At 50.7% G+C, this 22,477-nt stretch overlaps 1 protein-coding gene across 1 annotated transcript in view; it reads right to left on the bottom strand.

Moving 5' to 3' along the window:
• F8 (coagulation factor VIII) overlaps positions 1-22,477 on the bottom strand; it is a 589,495-nt gene that overhangs the window by 314,780 nt on the left and 252,238 nt on the right. The window contains exons 6-7 of the mRNA XM_085630970.1: positions 22,088-22,194; positions 19,745-19,966 (exon numbers count right to left, since the gene is read on the bottom strand). Coding sequence (XP_085487096.1) covers positions 19,745-19,966; positions 22,088-22,194 — 329 coding nt within the window. The remainder of the gene's footprint in view (positions 1-19,744; positions 19,967-22,087; positions 22,195-22,477) is intronic.

Raw genomic sequence — 22,477 nt, 5'->3', positions numbered from 1 at the left:
GAAAACTGCTGAAGAACAAGAGGCATTTGAAACAGAATCGGATGAAAGTGAGAATGAGAAATCAGAGGGTCGAATTCTGAGAAAGAGAACTTGGATTGGAGAAAGAAATAATAAAGAAACAAGACCAAAAAAGGTTATAAGAGGAGATCTTTGGCCTAACAACAGAATAAAGAGGCTGAGATACAGACTGATACGAGCAAATACCTCGAAAGCTGAACAAGTGAATGAGGTGTCGAGTCAGAATCCAGCAAAAGGTGAAAAGAGAAAAGAGTCAAAAGAACCAGAGGAGATCAAAAGGATAAGAAAACCTAAACAGAAGTATAGGTCGCCGGAATGGACGTACGTGGCACTGTCTGAAGGTGAAGAGGCAGAAAGTCAAGGAAATCCAGAGGTGACCGTACAAGAAGTGGTTGAGGAAGATACAGGTGAAATCCTGAAAGTAATCTTGACTGACATTGGAGAAAAGTCGGTGTTGGACCCGGCCTCGTGGCGTGGTCCTTACCCCCGTGGATTGTGCCCGTTCCCCGCCCCGGCCTTCACGGGCCACCCTTCTGAACTGCACCGAGACCCTTCATCCTGAGCTGCACGAGGTCGCATACCCCTCGTGGCTCCGCCATCTTGTTGGCATCCACGTGACTCTGTGCACCAGCCAGCGCGACCCCGCTCAACCCGGCCTCGACCCCAGCGAAGCCCCGACATCGAGGCACCACGAACTGGCCAGGGGGTGCCGCAGGAACCATTCATCGCCCCCGGCGGAGGACAGTATCGATGAGACCCCCAACTGTCCTCCCCGCTCTAGGTGTGATCGCCCTGCAACTCTCTTGGGCCTGGCGCCTCTCCTGCTGGGCGTCTGGCCACCTCCACCCGGCCTCTCCGCCCCCCCCGGGCGCCTGGGTCCGGACATCAAAGGGCTCCAGACCTATATCTGGGGCGACCCCGCCACAGATCGGAGTTGTATCCCGGAGTCGAGAGCCCTGCTGATTGAATCGCGGCTGACCCTACGGAGAAGAACTTTTGTCGGAACCATCACGAGCCCTGCTGACTGCGTCGCGGCTCCTTCTTGTGAACCCTTTCAAGCCACCCGGAACATCGGAGCCCTGCTGACGCTGTCGCGGCCCAACCTCGCTGAAACCTCCCTCGGAGCCCTGCTGACGGCGTCGCGGCTCGAGCTGAGCAGAAACCATCTTGAGAGCCCTGCTGATTTGATCGCGGCTCTCCACGAACTGTACGCCAGAGCCCTGCTGACGCCGTCACGGCTCGACCCCTCCGAGATCCGGAGGTCCTCTAGCTTGAGGATAAGAACTGGGCCCCAGGTACCCTCGTACCGCACTCCTGCCAAAGACTGTCCCGCTACCCCTACCCTTCCAAAGAGACACTGAGACTTTTGGTGGATCCCTCGATCCCTTCGTGTAAATATTGACCTCGTACCCTTTTTAATGCTGATAAAGAATTGCTTGTCTTGAGACAACCTCCTTGAGTCCTGTGTGGTGGTGTTACTGTGCTAGTACGTGATAGGAGAAGGATCTCTCAGGAGACTTCTCGGCAGCGCTCGGCTACTTCGTGCAGTGTGAGGGCCCCCCCTTGGTGGTCTCACCGACTCCTCGGGGTCCGCCTTCCAACATTTGGTGGCCAGCGACGGGATCCGAGCCGAACGCAGTATGTACCAGCCAGTACCCACTAGCTACCCATCCAAGCGAACAGTAATCATGAGCAGCCAGGAAAACAACGCAACAATGGAGTTCCAGCCCGAACGGCTGGAAGAATATACGCACAAAGAATTAAAACAGTTCTGCAAGGACAAAGGCATTGCAACCACCGGCCTAGGTACCAAAGAGGAGATGCAGAAAGCTCTGAGGACATGGCTGGAGGCCGGGGCAGGCCCCTCCCAGGAAGAAGGTCCCTTGCCCCTGACTGAGGCCACATCCACCGCACTGACTCCGGCAACCGGAGGAAGAAAGAGCCTAGAAACCGGCCTCTCCGAAGAGGAGATACGACAGCGGGAGAAGGTCCGGAACCACGAATTGGAGCTCGCACGACTGCGGCTGGACGGCGAACTCCAGCTGGCAGAAAAGAAACTGGCCCTAGAGCAGCTACGGCTTCAAGAGGAGATAGAAGAGAAGAGACGACACCGGGAGTTGGAGGAAAAGAAACTGACCCTTGAGCACGAGCGCAGTCTCAAGGAGCTCGAAATCAAGGCCAAGAATGGGGGGACCAACGCCCCCAGTACTAGAGACACTCTACCACCTTCCGAGACCAAGGTACATATCCCGAAAGAGGTCGTCAAGGAGTACTACAAGAATGACGATATCCAACAATGGTTCAAGGCCTACGAGGTGGCCATGACCCGAAAAGACTGGGGCGCGGGCCTGTGGGGGCGGTTCCTGAGTGAGGGTCGAGACACACTGCTCCAGCTGCCGGAGGAGGTGATGACCTCCTACGATCACATGAAGGAGGCCCTGCTCACCCGCTACGGACTAACCGCGGAAATGTACCGCCAGCGGTTCAGAGACTGCAAGAAAATCCCGGGTACCACCTGGGTGGAATATGTGGACTTTTTCAGTCGGGCCCTAGAAGGGTGGATCAGAGGTAGCAAAGTAACCACCTACGGGCAGCTGGTCGACCTCATCGTGTGGGAACATCTCTCCAACAATTGCTTCGTGGAACTGAGACAACACCTCCTCGACAGCAAAATGACCGACCCGCGAAAACTCGCCGTCGAGGCCGATCGATGGGTCAACTCCCGGGTCCCCCGGAACTCAATGGGGGAGTACCAGAGGAACCCCACCGGACCCCCCCGCCAACGCGGTGGAGGGGGAGGGCTGAACAGGAACCGAGACCATCCCGCCGGGGCCCCCAGGAGCCCCCCTCGAGGGCCACCACAGCAACAACTCTCCCCGAGCCTAGCCCGAAGGGGGGCGCCCCCGGCCAGACCCGGACCACGGCCACCAGTAACGTGCTACGGCTGCCAACAAACCGGACACTATGCCAGCGATCCGGTCTGCCCCCTGAACTGAAGAAACGGGGCCGGCGGGCCCCCGCCCCGACAGCTGGCGGCCGCCGCCCTGGGAGAAGGAGAAGAGGAAGAAGAGACCCTCGACCGAGGGACCACTGAATGGGAGCCGGCAGCCATGTCCCTGGTCTGCCTGGGTAGCCGAGAAATGGTACCCTGCACCCCCATCCCAAGCAACACCCAGAAGTACCGGCAGCAGGTCACGGTCAATGGACAACGGGCCGAAGCCCTTCGTGACACCGGCGTCAGTGTCACCGCTGTCCGCTGCCACCTGGTGACCCCCGAACAGATCCTACCGAATGTGCTGTGCCCCGTCCGGACGGCCGACAACAGCGAAAGCCTGTGCCAGATGGCCCTGGTCCCCTTCGAGTAGGGAGGGGTGACGGGCCTGCTGAAGGTGACGGTACGCGACGACGCCCCTGTAGACTGCCTCCTGGGGAACGACTTGGAGAGTTCCCCCTGGGCTCAAGTAGAGCGACGAGAGCACCTCCGAATGCTGGGACTTTCTGACTGGGCCTGCGCCATCACCCGGTCCATGACCGCTCGGGCCCCCCGCTCATCCTTGGCCTCCGGGGCCGCCCAGCCCGAGGGGCTCGCACCCCCTCCCGCCAGCAGCGAGGGGGAGGCGGACACCAACCCTGGACCTAGTGAATCCTCCCCCGAAGAGATTGCTTCCCCGTGCGCCCTACCAGAGCTGACACAATGGCGACACGAAGGGGGCCCCACCCGGGAGCAGTTCCAGCAAGAGCAGCAGTTCTGCCCCACTCTCGAAGGGGTCCGCCAACAAGCGTCCGCCCAAACCAACGGGGACCAGACCGGCACCCACTGGGTCTACTGGGCCGAGGGCCTGCTATACAGTGAGCAAAAAGTGGCAGAACTCGGGGCCAGCCGAGTATTGGTGGTCCCCCTCCGCTTCCGGGAGTTCCTGCTCAACCTGGCACATGATGTGCCCCTCGCTGGACACTTGGGGCAAGACAAAACGTACAGCCGTCTGGTGACCCACTTCTACTGGCCCCGGATGTGGAGAGACGTGGACAACCCCTGCCGGTCCTGCCAGACCTGCCAAGCCAGCGGGAAGACAGGGGGTCGGGTCAAGGCCCCCCTCCAGCCCTTTCCAGCCGTCAGCACCCCGTTCGAACGGGTCGGAATCGATATCGTGGGGCCCCTGGACCCCCAGACCGCCCTGGGCCACCGCTTCATCCTGGTCCTCGTGGACCACGCCACCAGGTACCCGGAGGCGGTCCCGCTAAGAACCATAACGGCCCCGTGGTAGGCCGGGCCTTAATGGGGATCTTCTCCCGAGTGGGATTTCCCCGCGAAGTGGTGAGCGACAGAGGCACGAACTTTATTTCCAGATACATGCGGTCCCTGTGGCAGCAGTGCGGGGTCACGTACAAGTTCACGACCCCCTATCACCCTCAGGGGAACGGACTGGTTGAGCGGTTCAACAGAACATTAAAGGGAATGATCCAGGGCCTGGAAGAGCCCCTCAGGCGGAGATGGGATGTCCTGCTGCCGTGCCTCCTGTTTGCCTATCGGGAGGTCCCGCAGAAGTCCCTAGGGTTCAGCCCGTTTGAACTATTGTACGGACACCCGGTCCGCGGACCGCTCAGCCTGGTCAAGGAGGGCTGGGAGACGAAGCCCCAAGGCGCCCCTCCTGACGTCTACCGATACCTCCTGACCCTCCGAAACCAGACCCGCAAGTTCCGAGCCATGGCCGAAGCCAACCTCGAGGCCAGCCAGGAGGACATGAAGCGGTGGTACGATCGGAACTCCTCTACCCTAGAATTCGAGCCAGGTCAGAAAGTATGGGTCATGGCCCCGGTTGAACCCGGCGCCCTCCAGGACAAGTGGACCGGGCCCTTCAAGGTAGTGGAGAAGAAAAGTCCCGTCACCTACCTGGTCGACCTGGAGTCCCCCCGGAACCCCCTCCGGGTCCTACATGCTAACAGGCTAAAACCCCACTTTGCCCGGACCGAACTGAGCCTGCTACTGGCGACCGACGAGGGGGGTGAGGACGACTCCGAGCCCCTGCCCGACCTCTTGCAGTCCAACGTCCATGATGGATCCATCAAAGGTGTCCAACTCGCCTCTTCCCTGACTCCGGAACAGCGCAACGACTGCCAGCAACTGCTGCAGGACTACGCAGCCCTCTTCTCCCTCACCCCGGGGGTGACCCACTGGTGCGTCCACGACGTCGACACCGGGGAGAGCCCCCCCGTGCGACACAGAGCCTACCGGGTACCCGACCGAGTGCGGGCATGCATCCAGGCCGAAGTAGCAAAGATGCTGGCCCTGGGGGTCATCGAACCCTCCGACAGCCCGTGGGCCAGCCCTGTCGTCCTGGTGCCAAAGGCCGCAGCTCCCGGCCACCCCCCGGAGTTACGATTCTGCGTGGACTACCGAGCCCTGAATGCAGTGACCAAGACGGACGCCCACCCTATACCCCGGGCCGACGAACTCATCGACCGCTTAGGGGCCGCTCGCTACCTGAGCACGCTGGACCTCACCGCCGGGTACTGGCAGATCCAGCTCACCCCCGGCGCCCAAGAAAGATCCGCCTTTTCGACCCCGGATGGGCATTACCACTTTCGGGTGATGCCCTTCGGAATGAAGAATGCCCCGGCCACTTTCCAAAGACTGGTGAACAAGGTTTTGGCCGGGCTTGAGGCCTTCAGCGCGGCCTACCTAGATGACATTGCCGTGTACAGCAACCACTGGGCAGAGCACCTCCTTCACATCAAAGCCGTCCTGGCCGCCCTCCAGCGGGCCGGGCTCACGATCAAGGCCAGCAAATGCCAGATCGGCCACGGATCCGTGACCTACCTGGGCCATCAAGTGGGGAGCGGGCAGGTGGCCCCTCTCCAACCGAAAATAGATGCCATCCAGGCCTGGGAACCCCCCACTACCCAGACCGCTGTCCGGGCCTTCCTGGGTCTCACCGGATACTACCGGCGGTTTATCCGGGACTATGGGAGCATTGTTGGCCCCCTCACAGAGCTAACGTCCAAAAAGCAGCCCAAGAAGGTGCACTGGACACCCCGCTGCCAAGCAGCCTTCGACACCCTAAAGACAGCAATGTGTACTGCCCCTGTGCTGCAGGCCCCTGACTACAATAAGGAGTTCGTGGTGCAGACGGACGCCTCCGAGTATGGGATCGGGGCCGTTCTGTCCCAGGCCGATGAAAAGGGGCTCGACCGACCAGTGGCCTTCATCAGCAGACGGCTACTGCCCCGGGAGTAACGATGGAGCACCATCGAGCGTGAAGCCTTTGCTGTAGTATGGGCCCTCAAGAAGCTCCGGCCCTACCTCTTCGGTACCCACTTCCGGGTCCAGACCGACCACCGGCCCCTGCGGTGGTTAATGCAAATGCGGGGCGAGAACCCCAAGCTGCTGCGGTGGTCCATCTCGCTACAAGGGATGGACTTTGATGTTGAACACCGGCCCGGCAATGACCACGCCAACGCCGACGGCCTGTCCCGCTTCTTCCGCCTTGACGAGGAGAATCCCCAAGGAGATGGGTGACTCTCCATGCCTTCGGCTGGGGGGGACGCCTGTTGGACCCGGCCTCGTGGCGTGGTCCTTACCCCCGTGGATTGTGCCCGTTCCCCGCCCCGGCCTTCACGGGCCACCCTTCTGAACTGCACCGAGACCCTTCATCCTGAGCTGCACGAGGTCGCATACCCCTCGTGGCTCCGCCATCTTGTTGGCATCCACGTGACTCTGTGCACCAGCCAGCGCGACCCCGCTCAACCCGGCCTCGACCCCAGCGAAGCCCCGACATCGAGGCACCACAAACTGGCCAGGGGGTGCCGCAGGAACCATTCATCGCCCCCGGCGGAGGACAGTATCGATGAGACCCCCAACTGTCCTCCCCTCTCTAGGTGTGATCGGCCTGCAACTCTCTTGGGCCTTACGCCTCTCCTGCTGGGCGTCTGGCCACCTCCACCCGGCCTCTACGCCCCCCCCGGGCGCCTGGGTCCGGACATCAAAGGGCTCCAGACCTATATCTGGGGCGACCCCGCCACAGATCGGAGTTGTATCCCGGAGTCGAGAGCCCTGCTGATTGAATCGCGGCTGACCCTACGGAGAAGAACTTTTGTCGGAACCATCACGAGCCCTGCTGACTGCGTCGCGGCTCCTTCTTGTGAACCCTTTGAAGCCACCCGGAACATCGGAGCCCTGCTGACGCTGTCGCGGCCCAACCTCGCTGAAACCTCCCTCGGAGCCCTGCTGACGACGTCGCGGCTCGAGCTGAGCAGAAACCATCTTGAGAGCCCTGCTGATTTGATCGCGGCTCTCCACGAACTGTACGCCAGAGCCCTGCTGACGCCGTCGCGGCTCGACCCCTCCGAGATCCGGAGGTCCTCCAGCTTGAGGATAAGAACTGGGCCCCAGGTACCCTCGTACCGCACTCCTGCCAAAGACTGTCCCGCTACCCCTACCCTTCCAAAGAGACACTGAGACTTTTGGTGGATCCCTCGATCCCTTCGTGTAAATATTGACCTCGTACCCTTTTTAATGCTGATAAAGAATTGCTTGTCTTGAGACAACCTCCTTGAGTCCTGTGTGGTGGTGTTACTGTGCTAGTACGTGATAGGAGAAGGATCTCTCAGGAGACTTCTCGGCAGCGCTCGGCTACTTCGTGCAGTGTGAGGGCCCCCCCTTGGTGGTCTCACCGACTCCTCGGGGTCCGCCTTCCAACAGTCGGATACTGAGGATATTGTTGGAGATTTAATACAATTTGATGTTGAAGAAAATGAAGTAAAGAGTGATAAGTATCCAAATTGAGTGAACAGAAGAAATCACTTGGAGAAAAGTGAAAAGAAGAAAGACTGAAAATTTAGTTGTTTGAAGTAATCCAGAGTTCTAGTAATTCCAGTAGTGGAGTAGTAGAGGCTAAGTCAAAAGACACGGTCAAAGTAGTAAAATGGCTAACAGAGAATAATCAAAGTAGATGTGCCTTCCTAAGAAGATGGTGTAAAATGTGCTGCTGCTGTACTGGATTATTAATGCTACTATGGGGTGTATTAGCTTTATTAGTTACTTTTAGAGTTACAATAGGTACATTTGAGATGCATACAGAGAATGTGACTAATGTAGGGAAGAGTTCACAAAAAGTAGTTCCAACTAAAATTAGTAATACTTACATACATAAAGATAGGTCAATTAATGTTTTTTCTAGCAATGTTTTTTCGAAATTGTTATATGAATATGTGAAGACAATGGAAGTTAGGGATTGCTACGTATGTATGCAGTTACCTGCATCCGTTTCAGAGGGTGTTACTTATCACCATTTACCAGCTACGTATGGAATTTCTTGTAGTGTGTTGAGTAGTGTTTTTTATTTGTTAGGGAAAATAGATTATGAGATGTCTAACAAAGATAACATTTTTGGGCAATTGCCTATGAACAAAAAGCTGAATCCAGCTAAAGAAGCTAATATTTTTGGTGAGATTTTTATTGAAAAAGAAGAATTAACATTAGATTACATTTTTAAGAACAATTTAACTTGCAGTCTGAAAGAATAGGAGAAGGCTTTCCTAAACATGGTGGAGGAAAGGAGAATGAGCATGCATGAAAAGGCAGGGAAATATAAAATGAGTGAGACAATTTGGGACATTGAGATGGGAAAAGAATTGAGAAATGGGGCTAGTCCAACTTTAGCTCTAGATGCTCCACAGAAAGGTAAGCTGTGCGTTACAAGGAGGAAATCCCAATATGATACATATTTTATTGGGACTAGTGAGTGTCATGATACATACTTCATTGCGACAGGATGGGGTTTCAAGGGAGGAGAAGATCCAATTTTCCCAGGAGTGTATTATGTTTGTGGGAACAAGGCTTATTACAGGTTGCCTGACCATTGGTATGGCACGTGTTATGTGGGCCTGGTCTTTCCAAAGATCTTTCATATGCAAAATCGACTTGCCCTTGATATTCTATTGGCCAAAGAGGGTGGAGTCTGTGGAATGCTGAAAGTTCAACATTGTTGCACTTACATTCCAGACGAAAGCAAAGACCTGAAGGTCTATATCAAAAATATTACTGATTTGCATGAAGAATTAGTACCACTAGAAGCTGAAAGTATTTTGACCAAAATAGCTAATAAAATAGTTGCTGTTAAGAGTTTTATTGCAAAAATAGGTAGTACTATTATAGGTAAGATATTGTTTCCTTTGACCTGTATAATTGTTGCTTTATTGATACTAAGATTGGTGTGTTTGTGTTGTAAAAACAGGGGAGGGAAAAAGAAATTAATCAAAAGAAATATAGAAAAGAGAAAAAAAAGGTCAAAAAGAGAACCACAAGAAATAGAATTAGAAGAATTGAGGGAGAGTGTTTACTTGGAAACAAAGAGGGATGATGAAAGGGAGTCTGGTGTGTAGTGTTGTGTAAGGAGAAAAAGACATTTCCAATTTCTCCTAAAATGGGACTAAATTTTCCTACATTTTTCTTTTTTTTTTGGGTTGTTTATTTGGTGATAATATCACCAAAGGGGCGATTGCTGGAGCAGAGTTTTCTGTTGAAAATCTATTGGGTTTTTAAGCTCCGGTTTGTCTATATGTCGAAAATTAAAAATATTAATTTGTAACGTTAATTATTTGTTTTGTGTGAACATTCTGATTAATCAACACGAACTAACAAGAGAAAACTACACGTGGGAATGCATTCATGTTGCTTAATAATAATGTGCGGGTTTAATTAAATGAATGTTGCTAAGTGCTGTTTGTTTTAAAGCACAAAACGCTTTTGAAATAACGTGTACTAATGCTTTTCTGTGTTGCAAAGGCTAGATAATTACATACACATAAGGGTATTAGTGGGGTTAACACTGTTTAATCACTATGCTGTGGTAACGTTGTTTTTGTCTCTTTTAATTAAGATGGTACGTTTTGGCCTATCGTAAAATGGCTGCCGTTTAAAGCCTGTACTCGAGTAATCGAATTTTGATGAGAAGGCCTTGCTGAACATGGTCGAGAGTCATCTGACCACAGTCTTCGCCTGGTTTAAAAGTTTTCCGTGAGGACAGCAGTTCTGGGCGAGAGTCCAAGTGTCCTTGGAGGACAAAGGAGCCACAATGAGCTTTGTGATTACAGCGCTGGTTCCGAGGAAATGTGAACGTGAAAGAAACATTTGCAAAACTCGAGTTTCCTTCTTCCGTCTTTTTATTTTTGTGATTTTTCTGAGCGGAGATTTTCCCAAATGTAGCGATGCTACATCCTTTCCTGCTCGCTCTGCTCAGTGGTTCAGCGGATAATTAGAACATTTTATGTTTCTTTAATTTGCAAGATTTACTATAAGTATTGTTAGCCTAGAGAGGGTCTAAGGCCACTTCTTCCCAAACCTGCGTTGGTGAGGATCGATGCTGTGAGGACGGCGACTTGGGAGACTTCTACTGAGAGACCTGTCCTGACCCATTCATGACATTTAGCTAGAATAGGTAATTATGAGAATAATGATTTACTTTGATTGATTTTCTTTGACTAATTTTAGATAAAGTACCATTATTTTAAATACAGTGTTGGTGGTTATTTCTTGTCAGTTATTGAGTACTCTATTTTGATTATTGTTGTTTAGATTGTTTAGATCATGACTCAAGACAGTGTCAAACTGATCCTATTGGCCTTACTGTAGATACAGGGTGTTTAGGAGTTTTCTCTCCACAGGTTCAGTGCTGATAGAGTAATCGAGTATATGTTAGTGAAATGGGCCCAAGTGTATGATGAGTGCATGTGCGTGTATCTGTGAAATTACTCTATCCGTGGAAGTAGAGAGAATTTGTATGCCCTAATCTGCACCACCAGCACACACCCTCCTATTCCTTGTGTGACTCTAGGCACCAGTACATACCCTCCTAAGCCTTGTGGTGCTCCAGGCACCAGCACATGCCCTCCTATGCCTTCTGTGACTCTAGGCACCAGTACATACCCTCCTAAGCCTTGTGGTGCTCCAGGCACCAGCACATGCCCTCCTATGCCTTCTGTGACTCTAGGCACCAGTACATACCCTCCTGTGTCTGGTGTGACTCTAGGCACCAGCACACACCCCCTATGCCTTGGGTGACTCTAGGCACTAGTACTTACCCTCCTATGCCTTGGGTGACTCTAGGCATTAGCACTTACCCTCATATGCCTTGTGTGACTCTAGGCACCAGCACATGCTCTCCTATGTCTGGTGTGACTCTCTTCCTCCACTACTCTGTACCACCACCTCTACCCAGACCTTCAAAACTGACCTAAAATCTCTTCTCTTCCAAAGACTCTTCCAGAATTAAGACATCCCTTTTCATGTCCCTCAAGGAAGTTCTTTCAATGTTGTTAATATGTAATCTATGCCTGCACGATCCTCATCCTAATTTGTTTTTGTTTTCTTTGTGACTGCCACCTATTGTTTTATTTTACTTTTTCATCTATCTCGTTTGTTTCTGTAACGTGTAAATATGTACATTTTCCTCTTGTAACCTATTGGGTTCTATTGTGAAGCGCTCTGACACCTTTGGGTAAAGTCTGCACTATATAAAACTGCATAAATAAATGAATACATTCCCTCCTATGCCTTGTGTGACTCTAGGCACCAGCGCATGAGCAGTGAGTACAGGCGGCGGACTCTCACTCACATGCCTCATTGGCTTCAGCTGCTCTAAGTTTGCGTGCCTGAGTTCAAAGCGCCCTCTACTGGTCAATAGTATTATTACACAAGAATTCACTCACCCTGTTGTGTCCTCTCCTGAAATGTTTTGCCCTACATTCAACAACCTGTAATGTAATGGCCATAATGGTGTTTCCCAGAGCTCCCCTAATAGCTTATGCAGTGTGGTTTGTCCCAAGGTCACCTGACCGCGGAATATAATAAATGGGGCGAGGCCGCATAAGGGCAGTCCCACATCAAACCTCACTAACTGCGTGCACCTGAATTATTGCACCAGGGCGGCCCTCACACGGCCTGTTGGTATGAAGTGCCCCTCCCTGAGCCCGCATTGTGCAGCTCCCAGTCTCTGGACACGGGCTGCAGGGCTCACCCGCCCAGTGTCTCACTCTCGCTGAGGGCCTGCATCCCACCAAAAGGGGTACACCTCATCCTGGCTCACATCGGCGACAGTCCAAGCACCTGTCGGCTGCCTCAGGGACTCTCAGAGCCACACTTTCCAGAGGTGAGCATAGTACTAGCCGGTGTCTGCCATCATAGAGGTGCCACCCCACGCAGCATTCACTCCCGCCCACACCCAGCCGCCATCTTGGGACCCATGAGATCAGAAATGGGCTGCTGGCCTTTGGGCACGGTGCAGACCTGCACGGAGCAAGATCCCACCTCGACTAGCAGCCATTTCAGGGCGGCAGTCTTTGAAGCGAGCCTCACAGCTCCCCTACTTCGTCATTACACGACTGCACCCACAGATGGGCTTGGTGTGTGTGTTTTCTTTGTTCTTCATTCACGTGCCCTACCCACCCCCATCTGGTGGCAATACATGCCTCAACACTAATTCTCATCAGCTATCCGAGGCGCGGCCAGTCACAGTTTGACCACAGCTGTCCACTTCACAAGTGCAGCATACAAACAGTGGCTCGATGTCCTCCGTCCCGGCCATTGAATCTTTCATCATATCTGGTGCCCCTCCTCACAAGCAGCAAAGTGGGCTACATGGGTCAAGCGCCTCGAAACATACTGTAGCGCCGTAGGCCCAGAGGCCAATAGATGCCGCTCCACGCTTCTCCATGTAGGGGCTGCTCACATCCATAAACTCTCTGATTGGGCAACTGAAGCTCGCCCTCCTTACACCTACATCAAGCTCAAGGCTGCTTTGACAGCACTTTTCGCACCTTTAGCTAACCCGGTTTACAAGCATTCCCTGCTCCGCCTGGCTCGGCAGACACCTGAGGAATCTGTGGATGAGGTCCATGCCACACTCGAACTCGCAAGGACCCACACCCGAGCCAATGAGCTTGATGAGATACGGCCACAGTTGATATGGGGTTTGCTCATCTGTCAAATTACTGGAGCACTTCCTCCCTGGCATGAGCATAGCGGATATCCTCGAAGGAACTCTCAAAGGCCCGAGCAGCCCACATGGAGGCAGTCCTTTAATGCACCTGTTTCCCACTTGCCGGAGTCTTCACATTTGTCATTGAACATCAGGGCAGGTCCACCAAAACCAAGAGCTATGTCACCATGAGTGGATCTGACATGCTTCTCAGCTGCCACACTGCTGAACGTCTCCAGTTGGTACATTTTGCCTTTGGAGTCCATACCAGTGCTGTAGACTCCCTCCTGGGTGAGTTTGAGCCCCTCTTCAAGGCAATTGGCTGTCTCAAGGACCATGAAGTACTTTGCATATTGACCAGTCTGTGCAGCTGGTCGCCCTATGTCACAGATGGATAGCTTTCCACATGCATCCCAAATTAGAGGCTGAACTCAGCAAGCTGGAAGAAGGAGACATCATTGGAAAGGTGGAAGGGACAACACCATGGATCTCTCCCATTGTGGTCACACGGAAGCTGAAACAAATGGAAGAGGTGAGGATATGTGTAAATATGTGTCTTCCCAACACTACCATAAAAAGAGAGAGACAACTAGCTCCAACAGTTAACAACTTTGTCGGAGCACTATCGGGATCCAAATGGTTCTCAAAGACAAATCTGAGGTCAGGCTATCACCAAATTCTCCTTGCATCTGATTCCCATCACATAACAACCTTCTCAACCCACCTCAGATTACAGCATTGCAAACGCCTCAGCATTTCCAGCGCAGCTGAGATATTTCAGGATATTATGCAGGATGGGCAGAACTTGCAAAATTTTACCCCACAGCATTCTGCAGAGTAACAGAACAACTCCACGAGATTGCGCAGAATTCCGCCAATAGGCAGAAAATATGCAGCTTGCCCTGCTCTCACTGCAATTTAGCACCGCTACCATGAGCAGTGCTAAAAATCAGAGTGAACTGCACCGTCCGTTGCACAAGAGGGTGCGGCCATTCAAGTTGATTTTGCTACCGCTCGAGTAGAAAATCGATTTCAGTGGCAGCAAATCCATTCAAATTTCAGCACTCTGACCGCAACCGCCCACATTTGAAAATTGCGCCAGGGGATGCCAAATCTGGCTTGCATAATTTGGAGCCTCGCATCAGAAAAAGTCCACCATGCGGTGATTGGTGGAATTTTTCCAGAACTCCACATTAAAGAGTAGCGCACAGTGGCTACAACTTAATCAGTTCAGTATCTCCGGGGTGCTAGCTGGGCTCATGAGGTATTAATTGTCAGTGATGACATTCTGGTACATGCCCCCATCATTGAAGAACTGTGCAGGCTGAGGCCGGGGTTCAAGCATCTTCAGGAGTGGACTCACGATCCACTGCGAAAAAATGAGTCGCCCCTGATCCGGCCAGAGTCCGAGACATACAAGCTACACCTGCACCCACCACTGTCACTGATGACAGAAGAATTTTGGGGATGGTGACTTACTGTGTACAGTGCATGCAGAATCTCTCAGAACCCACAGAAGTGCTCTGAGAACTCACAAAAGCGCATTCCAGGCTACGAAACAGGTACTCTCTGAGGACACAACCCTGGCATATTTTGATCCAGCAAGCGATGCAGAACTCTCCATGGACGCCAGCCCCATGGGCCTCGGAGCTGTTCTATCCCAGAAACAACAGTGAGGATAGTGGGCTCCTGTTGCTATGCCAGCAGAGAACTAACCCCAACCAAACAGAGGTATTCACAAATAGAAAAAGAGGCAATCGCGATACATTGGGGGTGCCGTCTTTTCCATGTGTACCCGTATGACTACCCGTTCAGGGTGAACATCGACCATAAGCCACTCATTCCACTTTTCGCGGGGTCAGCAACAAAACCTCCACCACGGATTGAGAAATGTATTTGCCAGTTGCAAGAATACAATTCTCAGTTGAGTGTAAGCCATGGTCCCACACACGCGGCCCGCCGATCCCCAAGAAGCTCGGGAAGCAGTGGATATGGAGGAGTACGTCAAGATGGTCATGGAGCGATTTCGCCCTCTTCCCATCTCCCTACCAGGCAACATAGAGGTGACAAGGACTGATGGCTGCCTCCAGTCCGCCAGCACTGCCATCCGCTCCTGGAAATGGGCCAACTTAATTGCCAACCTGCCACAAAACACAGCCGAGGCCCGATACACTTTGCAATCCCTGCACCATGTGAGGGGTGAACTCACAGTCACTGAGGATGGATGTCTCTCTCCTAAGAGGGCGTTGGTTAGTAATAACTTCCCGTTTAGCGAAGAACAAGGTAGATCTCGCCCAAGGACCACACCAAGGAATCGTCAGAACCGAGAATAGGCTGCGTAGTAAGGTGCAGTTCCTGGGCTCGGATGATCTGGTTGAACGTATCATGCAGCAGCGTAACTTATGCCAAGCGACATTTGGCCCAGACCTTCTTCCGCCCATAATCACCGAGCCAAGCCCGGTAACCCTCTAACACCGCAGCAGTGCAGATTTTGGCAGCCTTCTGGATGGCCGTCACCTGTTTGTCATCAATGACGATTTTTCAAAGTACCCTGGAGTGGAAATCGTGTCATCTGCATCTGTGGGGGAAACCATAGCAAGGTTTGAAAAAGTCATGGCCACTCATGGCCTGGTGAGGGACTTACACATAGACAATGGTCCTCATTTCAGTGGCCAGGATGGGTCCAACTGTTTGCTGTCAAGAACACAAAGCATCGCAAAATCACTCCATGTTGGCCCTGGACAAACGGGTAGGCCAAGCTGTTCATGTGAAGCCGCAACAAGATAATCCTGACTGCTCAAACTGAACAGCAAAACCTTGGAACAGATGTCTAGACTTTTCCAAAGACTGCTGCCTCCCACCCCATCCCATCACTGAGGACACGTGCCCCTAGTACCCTCTGTTTCAGAAGAAGGGTGGTAGATATAATACCCCTCCATCCTCTGCAGGAAAAGACCCAGTGAGTAACAGCACAGCCCCATCCAGGAGGCATACACAAAACTAAAAAATGTTGCAACGCGGACGGGCTGTGGTCCCTAACATCCAAGTCTGAGGCCGGGTGCTGGTAAGAGACTCCCACCCACGAAGCAAGCTCCGCCTGCCTTTTGGACGCTTTCTGTGCCAAGTCACAAATATCAAAAAGAAGATGGTGACCGCCATGGGGGCGAGGAAACTGAAACAAGAAATGTGTTGTATCTCAAGAGGTTCCATGAGGCATCTGTCAGAGCATCATGGGTGCACGGAGAGACCACCACCACCCCACACCACAGAAGAAGAATTCAGTGGAGCAGAGTTACCTTCCCCAGTTTCAGAAGGGCCTCAGGACCCTTGCCCGAGCCCCAGGCCACTGGCACCAGGGTCCCCTACAGTCGAGGCCTCTGGGCATTGACTGCCACGATATAACCTCAGAAGGAACCCTACTCCATCACACCGATTCCAACACTATGTGGTGGGCTGAATGCTAAACGCGAGCACCACCCACAGGAGGTCATTTGGAGAGGTCACCCGATGAAAAAGGAACGTTCCAGAATTCAGCTTTTGTGTGTTATTATAAAAGTTTATTTTTGTTTTATTTAAAGTTAAGGAAGAATGCAATGTTGATGGTCATAGAGGTGTTTCCCTGAGCACCCCTAATAGATTATGCAGTTGTGATTTTTTGCAAGGTCACGTGACCAGATGATATAATAAACTAGGCGGGCCGCGTAACGTCAGTTCCGCACCAAACCTCACAAAGTGTGTGCACCTAAAATATTGCACCACAGCCTATTGGTGTGAGATGCCCCTCCATGAACCCGCAATGTCCAGCTCCCAGCCTTTGGGCATGGGCTCCAGGGAACATACCACACCCAAGTGAAGCTCTCTGTATCCCATTGCCATCACGGACAATTCTCGAGACATGATTGTGCCTCCATGTTTTCTGTCTCAGCCTGGTCCACTCCTACTGAGTGGATTGGAGCTACTGAAAACATGGCTTTCTGTTAGCGCAGCCTCAGAAGTCTGTCAAAGGATTACGAGGAACACCTTTGGACAGTGCAAAAATGTCATCTTCTTCCAAGATGTTATCCTTGTTTTTGGCAAGTCAATTGAAGAGCATAACGTAGTCCTTATGCAAGTGTTTGACAAAATGGCTGCTACGGGTTTAACCTTGACCTTCATGATCTCCTGCAGGGACCTCTTCATAGTAGATCTGTTTTCCTTCATGATCTCCTGCAGGGACCTCTTCACAGTAGATCTCTTTACCTTCATGATCTCCTGCAGGGACCTCTTCATAGTAGATCTCTTTTCCTTCAAGATCTCCTGCAGGGACCTCTTCATAGTAGATCTCTTAACCTTCATGATCTCCTGCAGGGACCGCTGCATAGTAGATCTCTTTTCCTTCATGATCTCCTGCAGGGACCTCTTCATAGTAGATCTCTTTCCTTCATGATCTCCTGCAGGGACCTCTTCACAGTAAATCTCTTTACCTTCATGATCTCCTGCAGGGACCTCTTCATAGTAGATCTCTTTTCCTTCATGATCTCCTGCAGGGACCTCTTCATAGTAGATCTCTTAACCTTCATGGTCTCCTGCAGGGACCTCTTCATAGTAGATCTCTTTTCCTTCATGATCTCCTGCAGGGACCTCTTCATAGTAGATCTCTTTTCCTTCATGGTCTCCTGCAGGGACCTCTTCATAGTAGATCTCTTAACCTTCATGATCTCCTGCAGGGACCTCTTCATAGTAGATCTCTTTTCCTTCATGATCTCCTGCAGGGACCTCTTCATAGTAGATCTATTTTCCTTCATGATCTCCCGCAGGGAACTCTTCATAGTAGATCTCTTTTCCTTCATGATCTCCTGCAGGGACCTCTTCATAATAGATCTCTTTTCCTTCATGATCTCCTGCAGGGACCTCTTCATAGTAGATCTCTTTTCCTTCATGATCTCTTGCAGGGACCTCTTCATAGTAGATCTCTTAACCTTCATGGTCTCCTGCAGGGACCTCTTCATAGTAGATCTCTTTTCCTTCATGGTCTCCTGCAGGGACCTCTTCATAGTAGATCTCTTAACCTTCATGATCTCCTGCAGGGACCTCTTCATAGTAGATCTCTTTCCCTTCATGGTCTCCTGCAGGGACCTCTTCATAGTAGATCTCTTTTCCTTCATGATCTCCTGCAGGGACCTCTTCATAGTAGATCACTTAACCTTCATGATCTCCTGCAGGGACCTCTTCATAGTAGATCTCTTTCCCTTCATGATCTCCTGCAGGGACCTCTTCATAGTAGATCTCTTTTCCTTCATGATCTCCTGCAGGGACCTCTTCATAGTAGATCTCTTTTCCTTCATGATCTCCTGCAGGGACCTCTTCATAGTAGATCTCTTAACCTTCATGATCTCCTGCAGGGACCGCTGCATAGTAGATCTCTTTTCCTTCAAGATCTCCTGCAGGAACCTCTTCATAGTAGATCTCTTAACCTTCATGATCTCCTGCAGGGACCTCTTCATAGTATATCTCTTTTCCTTCATGATCTCCTGTAGGGACCTCTTCATAGTAGATCTCTTTTCCTTCATGATCTCCTGCAGGGACCTCTTCATAGTAGATCTCTTTTCCTTCATGATCTCCTGAAGGGACCTCTTCATAGTAGATGTTTTCCTTCATGATCTCCTGCAGGAACCTCTTAATAGTAGAACTGTTTTCCCTCATGATCTTCCGCCGCGCCCTCTTTCCTGAGAGACCCTTCTCATGCAGGGAGCTCATAATGGGGCCGCTTCCATTGGGATACTCTCCGTAGTGAGTCCTGCACGCCCCTCATAGTGAGCTCCTGCACAAACCTCATCCTAGTGACTCTACTCCTTAGTGAGCTCTAACGGGGACTTGGTCTCAGTGAGCTCCTGCAGGGGCCTCTTCCCTGTGGCCCTCCTCGTTAATAAACTCTGGAAGGGACCTCTTCCCCTGTCGGATCATGTGTCTGTAATTAGCTTCTACATGGACCTCTTAAGTGTAAGATTCTTTTCGTTAGTGACCTCCTGCAGGGACCTCTTCACCTTAGTGAGCTCCTGCAGGGACCTCTTCACCTTAGTGAGCTCCTACCGCAAGGTCACTTTCCTTGGTCAGATCCTGTAAAGACCTCTTCCCAGTAGGACCCTTCTCTTCTGCCATGACCCGCCTCTGATTTCCTGTTGATTGGTATCTGCTCTACTCTGCAGTGATCCCTACTGGATCTGTATTGAACGGTATATGCGCTACTCTTGCTGGACCCTCATGAGGTCTCTGTGGCCGGCACTTTTCTTGCCGGCACCAGCTCTTGCGATCCCAGTCATTAATCCCATGTTCTCTGCCAGAGTCCACTGCTGCCCCCTGCACCTTTGCTGAAACAGCCACTGGCTAAAGTCCCTTCATTGGCTCCCATCCCATACTTTCCCAGGAGACTCCCAGAAGATTTCCCATTGGCTGGAACTTTCTCTTACTCTCCCGGGGCCCCAACACTGAACCCTCGTCGAATGCCATTGTCTGCTCTCATTGACCTGCATCTCGGGGACCATCATCTGCACCCCAGTGGATGGGTTTCTCTATTCTCCGATACATTTCCACTACTTCCCCACAGGCTGGCACCTACTCATGTTTTCCTGGACACTTGTCTGCTCTCCCATTGGCTGATATCTTACCATTCTCTTCTGCGCTCATCCTAGATTGGCTGGCCCCACTCTTTCTCCTTCTCTGCTGGCACCTGCTCATGCTCATCTCTGACCCCACATCTCTTCCACAAGTCCTACCTTGCAGGTGGGATGGGATCTGGCAGGACATCCGGTAGCTGCCCGTTGGGCCCGGCATCATCACGGCAGTCAGGAAGGTGGCCGGGGAGATTTCCAGAGAGGTGTGTCGGTGGTTCCTCACTAGGAAGGTGTGGCCGTCTAGAAAGATGGAGTGCACCTCCGGTGTCGTGCCCATGCTGATCACGTGCCAGTGGACGGTCTTAGTCTGACAAACCTTCAACTCTGTGTGCGGAAGTACAGAACAGGTAAGAAAGTATACACTACCTCCTACACAACTGCTTGCAGGAGTTATGAGGTCCAATCTCGTTCACCAGATATTGAAAAAGTGGGCTGCAGCACAACCCTTATCAGCAGGCACTAGGAGTCCCCTAGCATCTTAGCAGACATCTCAGCACGAAATGTGCATGTTATTCACATGAGATAAATTCAAGTATCTTGAAAACCTGATATGGATGTGTCAGGCACACTATCATGTGTTATAGAAATCATAATCTAAACAATAAGTACATTGGCATCTCTACAAAGCTTTCAAACGAGTCATCATTGTGCCACTGATGGATGGCCAATTGATTCAAAACCATGAGGGAAAGGAAAAGTAAGCACAAATGAAAGGTAATTTACTTTCAGCCTCTCTCTAAGCTTTTCCTATTTTTAAACTGGTAGTGGAGGCATTACTGTGCAATAAATGTATAATGTAAGGTGGATTTGTAGAGCGCTGCTTGTCACCTGTTTGGGTATCCAGGCGCTGAGTAGGTGAGAGTAGGCATGTGGTGAGGCTAGGTCTGAGTAGAGGAAGTCTTGATGTTCACACAAGAAGACTAACTCAAAAGCCAGGTCTTCAGCTTCTTGCGGAAGTGAGGAGGAGGCCCTGATGTGTTGGGGAGGTCGTTCCAGGATTTGGCAGCTTGGTAGGAGAATGACTGACTTCCCGTTCTGCTTCTGTGGATGTGGGGTGCGTGCACAAGTGAGAGCGATGCTGAGCAAAGTTGTCTGGTGCAAAAAGTAAAGCAGTAGTATTTATTGAATGAACAGCAAGCTGTATGTGCCCAAAAGGTTAAAAAATTAGCAGTTGCTAAGTGGGCCTCCAGTGAGTACTGGTAAAGCTAAAGATGACCCCCAGATTCTAGTAGTAAATATGACCCCCGGATTCTAGTAGTAAAGATCACCCTCAGATTCTAGTTGTAAAGAAGACCCCCAGATTCTAGTAGTAAAGAAGACCCCCAGATTCTAGTAGTAAAGACCACCCTCAGATTCTAGTAGTAAAGAAGACCACCAGATTCTAGTAGTAAAGAAGACCCCCACATTCTAGTAGTAAAGAAGACCCCGTATTCTAGGAGTAAAATAGACCCCCAGATTCTAGTAGTAAAGAAGACCTCCAGATTCTAGTAGTAAAGACCACCCTCAGATTCTAGTAGTAAAGACCACCCTCAGATTCTAGTAGTAAAGACCACCTTCAGATTCGAGTAGTAACAAAGACACCCAGATTCTAGTAGTAAAGAAGACCCTTAGATTCTAGTATTAAAGAAGACCCCCAGGTTCTAGTAGTAAAGATGACCCCCAGATTCCAGTAGTAAAGATGGCCCCCCGATTCTAGTAGTGAAGAAGACCCCCAGATTCTAGTAGTAAAGATGGCCCCCCAATTCTAGTAGTGAAGAAGACCCCCAGATTCTAGTAGAAAAGATGATCCCCAGATTCTAGTAGTAAAGAAGACCCCCAGATTCCAGTAGTAATGTACACACAGGTGTTTTGTCAGAACGTGCTCCAAAAAATATATTTTGTTTGAATCTAGATGGCAAATTATATTTTCTGATAATCTCATAATGTAAATGAGTTTCATTAACTAAAAACTAATTTTAAGTGAAAGATTCTATTTCCATATGTACTTTAGGTAATTGAAGAAACTTGAACAGAGTATAACTACAAAGTGTCGAGATGATGAAATATGACCACAGTAAGGTGACCTAATTAAGACCGGTTATTTTCCTTAAGTGTTGAAACATGTCGCAGACACCTCAATATAAATGGGATCCCGGGTGAGGGATGCACCATAATTCTCGAGGTCATTTACATGACAAGAGGTTTGTGGTTGATTGACACGATTGGCAACAATCGGCTAACGATTAAAATATAGATGATTCAATTATTTTTTATGAATCTGTTGTTTGAAAAACTTTCTTGTGGTTTGGTAAAAGGTGTTCTTTTTTGAGTCCTGAAGGAAGTGTTGATAAAGAGTAATTGCCAGTGAAGAACGTTCTTGGAAAGAGGGCATCTACTGGGGCATCTACTGGGGTTTAAATTGATCCCATGAGAGATGTGTAACAGTTTTTTGAAGAAAGTAGTTACTCAGTAGGAATGATGTTAGTAAGCTTTGTAGTATAACTTCTTTGGTTACAAGGGGGACATGTATTCTTAACTTGAAGTAGTAATCCATATTGATCTTACACTGACCACTAGAAGAAGACAGAACATTGACTTTTGCACCTATAGACTTCACATAGGGGCATCTTCAGTCTGTATATAAAACCAGCCAACACCAATCAATGTTGATGTTTCACTGACTGACCATTAGAAGAAGACAGAACATTGGCTTTTGCATCTATAGACTTCACATAGGGGCATCTTCAGTCTGTATATAAAACCAGCCAACACCAATCAATGTTGATGTTACACTGACTGACCACTAGAAGAAGACAGAACATTGGCTTTTGCATCTATAGACTTCACATAGGGACA

The sequence above is a fragment of the Triturus cristatus genome, chromosome 10, assembly GCF_964204655.1.
Source record: "Triturus cristatus chromosome 10, aTriCri1.1, whole genome shotgun sequence".
Classification (NCBI taxonomy): Eukaryota; Metazoa; Chordata; class Amphibia; order Caudata; family Salamandridae; genus Triturus; species Triturus cristatus.
Note: the sequence above shows the minus strand (reverse complement) of the source record. Positions and strands in the feature narration are given on the sequence as shown.